The sequence below is a fragment of the Carlito syrichta genome, unplaced genomic scaffold (assembly GCF_000164805.1).
Source record: "Carlito syrichta isolate Samal-C Ts95f unplaced genomic scaffold, Tarsius_syrichta-2.0.1 Scaffold106380, whole genome shotgun sequence".
NCBI lineage: Eukaryota > Metazoa > Chordata > Mammalia > Primates > Tarsiidae > Carlito > Carlito syrichta.
In genome coordinates, this window is record NW_007050476.1 from 25,601 (window position 1) to 28,971 (window position 3,371).

General features: G+C 58.9%; 2 protein-coding genes across 2 annotated transcripts in view; both read left to right on the plus strand.

Annotated features, from left to right (window-relative positions):
- Positions 1-303, plus strand: part of DMWD (DM1 locus, WD repeat containing) — a gene marked incomplete at its 5' end in the record, with an annotated part of 10,894 nt that extends 10,591 nt beyond the window's left edge. Inside the window, one exon of the mRNA XM_021716933.1 lies at positions 292-303. Coding sequence (XP_021572608.1) covers positions 292-303 — 12 coding nt within the window. The remainder of the gene's footprint in view (positions 1-291) is intronic.
- Positions 205-3,371, plus strand: part of DMPK (DM1 protein kinase) — a gene marked incomplete at its 3' end in the record, with an annotated part of 5,835 nt that continues 2,668 nt past the window's right edge. Inside the window, exons 1-5 of the mRNA XM_021716941.1 lie at positions 205-471; positions 618-711; positions 1,004-1,210; positions 1,293-1,556; positions 2,217-2,302. Coding sequence (XP_021572616.1) covers positions 332-471; positions 618-711; positions 1,004-1,210; positions 1,293-1,556; positions 2,217-2,302 — 791 coding nt within the window. The remainder of the gene's footprint in view (positions 472-617; positions 712-1,003; positions 1,211-1,292; positions 1,557-2,216; positions 2,303-3,371) is intronic.

Consider the following 3,371-nt stretch of genomic DNA (forward strand, 5'->3'; position numbering starts at 1 on the left):
GCATGGACTGGGATCGCTCTCCCGGCATGCTGAGTAGGGCCCCTGACTGGGCAGGGAGTATCTGGCATCCATGCGCTGGGCCTTGGGAGGGCTCTGGGTTATCTCTTTTTTCCACTGAGTATCTCAGGGGGAGTGAGTCTCTCCAGTGACATCCTGGGAGAGGCTTTTCTTTGGGGCAGGAGTCCTCTGATTGGGGCCGGAGTTTCTGCGGTTCTCTCCCTGCTGGGGGCTGCACAGGAATGGGGCATCTCTGGGAGTTCTTGTCCCAGGCGGCCAGTGGGCGCCCCCTAGGGGGACTACTGACCACTCGTGACACCCCCAGTACCTGGTCATGGAGTACTACGTGGGCGGGGACCTGCTCACGCTGCTGGGCAAGTTCGGGGAGCGGATCCCGGCGGAGATGGCCCGCTTCTACCTGGCCGAGATCGTCATGGCCATAGACTCGGTGCACCGGCTAGGCTATGTGCACAGGTGGGCGCGGCGGGGCTGAGGGCTGTGACCTGAGGGCCAGGGCCGGGAGAAGGCCTGCTTGGCGGGGCGCGGGCCGGAGGGGCGGGGTCTGGAGGGTCGGGGAAAGGGGGGTTCACCGTGCCTCCCCTCTCCTTCCCTCTGCGCAGAGACATCAAGCCCGACAACATCCTGCTGGACCGCTGCGGCCACATCCGCCTGGCCGACTTCGGCTCCTGCCTCAAGCTACGGGCGGACGGAACGGTGAGCGCAACCTGGCCGCGGGTAGGGTTAGGGAGGCGCAGAGTTCAGGGGCGGGGTGGAGACCCAGGTGTGTGTGTGTGTGTGTGTGTGTGTCCCCGTCCGGGTAGGGTTAGACCAAGGTTAGGGTTTGTGTGTGTGTGTGTGTGTGTGTCCGTGTCCCGGTAGGGTTAGACCAGGCACAGGGAGGTACCAAGCTTTAGGGGGATGACTGGAAGGAGGGGTTGGAGCAGTTGGGCAGGGCGAGCCAGGGCCCAAGGGCGGGCCGAGCTCAGCTGTGGGCCTGTGGGCGCAGGTGCGGTCGCTGGTGGCTGTGGGCACCCCAGACTACTTGTCCCCCGAGATCCTGCAGGCCGTGGGCGGCGGGCCCGGGCCAGGCAGCTACGGGCCCGAGTGTGACTGGTGGGCGCTGGGCGTGTTCGCCTATGAAATGTTCTATGGGCAGACGCCCTTCTACGCCGACTCCACTGCGGAGACCTACGGCAAGATCGTCCACTACAAGGTGAGCGTAGGCCCGCAAGCCCCATCCCTCCCCGACGGGCTCCCGTGCCAGCGTCCTCCTCTTTCCCTCTTCCTCTGTGCAGGAGCACCTGAGTTTGCCGCTGGCCGACGCGGGGGTCCCTGAAGAGGCTCGAGACCTCATCCGGCGGCTGCTGTGTCCTCCAGAGACACGGCTGGGCCGGGGCGGAGCAGGCGATTTCCGGAAGCATCCTTTTTTCTTTGGCCTCGACTGGGATGGTCTCCGTGACAGCGTGCCCCCCTTTGCACCGGATTTTGAGGGTGCCACTGACACATGCAACTTCGACGTGGTGGAGGACGGGCTCACTGCCATGGTGAGCGGGGGCGGGGTAGGTACCTGCGGCCCGGGCTCGGCTGAGGGAACCTCCCCATCCCCCCTACAAAGTTGGAGTAATGACAGTGCCCACTAGGGTCCCGAATCGTTCATTCTCCAGAGCACCTGCTCTCTGCCCACCCAGTGCTGAGGACATAGCCATGACCTAGACCTACAGTCCAGTAAGGAGACACACAAAAGGCCCCAGGGCCAATCAGGGCTAAGGTGGGGCGTTGCAAGGGACAGGGCTCTTGACCCAGCAGGGAAGGTCCTGGAGGCCTTCCTGGAGGTAGGGGGCGGGGGGCGATCTGAGATTGGGAGGTGAAAGGCAGAAGAAGCCTCTTCCTTAGGCCATCTCTGTCTCCACTGTTTCACAAGCTGCCCTGGGTGCTTGCCAGCTCTGGGTGCCCATGTGGGCAATTCTGGGGAGACAGAACTGGCCGAATTAGCCCTGCCCCACCCTCATCCCTGTGCAGTCTAGAGAGGCTCATCCTTCTGTGTAGTGTGGCAAGTGCCCAGAAAGAAAGCAAAAAGGTACAAGAAAAAATGATGGAGGGGCCACTTTAGATATGTTCTGAGGTGGGGTCAGTTTGGGAGGACATGTAAGCAATGGCCAGATAGGGAGGAGGGGCCAGCCCTGATGACTGCTGGTCACATCCCCACATCTCTTGTGTAGGAGACCCTGTCAGACATGCAGGAAGGTGTGCCACTGGGGGTTCACCTGCCTTTCGTGGGCTTCTCCTACTCCTGCATGGCCCTCAGGTAAGCACTGCCCGGATTGCCCTCCAGGGGTCTGGAGGCTGCTTGGGCCTCCTGTGTCCTGGCTCCTCGGTGGCCAGGAGACTTGCAGGATCACTCTCAGAACTGTACTGTCTTGGGATCAAGGACTCCTGGGAACCCAGACTTGTAGGACCTTAAAATTTAAGACCATAAACACTTTACATTTTTAGATTAAAATTTCAGATCCAGTTGTAAACCTCAAAGCCACAGACTTTGCCTTCCAGGGTCTTGCAACCATCAACTTTTACATTTCTAGCACACAGAATCGTGGGGCCTCAGAATTGTAAAAAGTAAAAAGTTTTGAATTTTACAGTTTTAAAAGAACCCAAACTCTTTGAGTTAGTCATATAATAATAAGGCCTCTAAAGTGTTAATTACACAAAGAACACTTCACTCATCACAAGTAAATCAGAAAATACAAGTGAGAAAAAGGAAGTCAACACATGAACCCACCAGTGCCCCAGCAGTGTTCCCTGGTACTGTCTACTCAGCTTGGGTTCTGGACAGTGGCTTACAGACACCACCCTTCATCGTTAATGAGCTCACATGACTGAGCCGCTGTGTAGGGTCCTGCTCAGTGAGTGGGCCAGGATTGGACCCAGGTGCACGTCCAGGAGACATACGGCCTGAGACATGTTCCCATAGAAGGGGTGGCTGGGTTGAAGGGGACCTCTGCTTTACATTCCTGGCCATGTCCCCTTCCCAGCAGCAGAGTATGGGGGGTACTGATGTCTGGAGTCACAGCCTTGGGATCCCACACCCAGTGAGACTGCATCTGCAGAGGTGGCCAGAGTTGAGCAGTCTCCCTCATGGAGTCTCCCTCCCTGTCCTGAAGCCCCAACAAGAGGGGTCTGCTGAGGTCACATGTCCAGGGAGGAGATGCACAGACCCTAGAATTGGGTGTCTGGACCCTAAGTTCCTGCCTAGGGTGAGAATAGGCACAGGGAGGGACTAGGCATTTGGGGAGTGGTTAGGAGGGGGCGGGAGCTGCCGGGTGGGGTGGAGCCAGGGACTCCAGGGGAGGAGCAGGGCCCTTTTTTTTTTTTTTTTT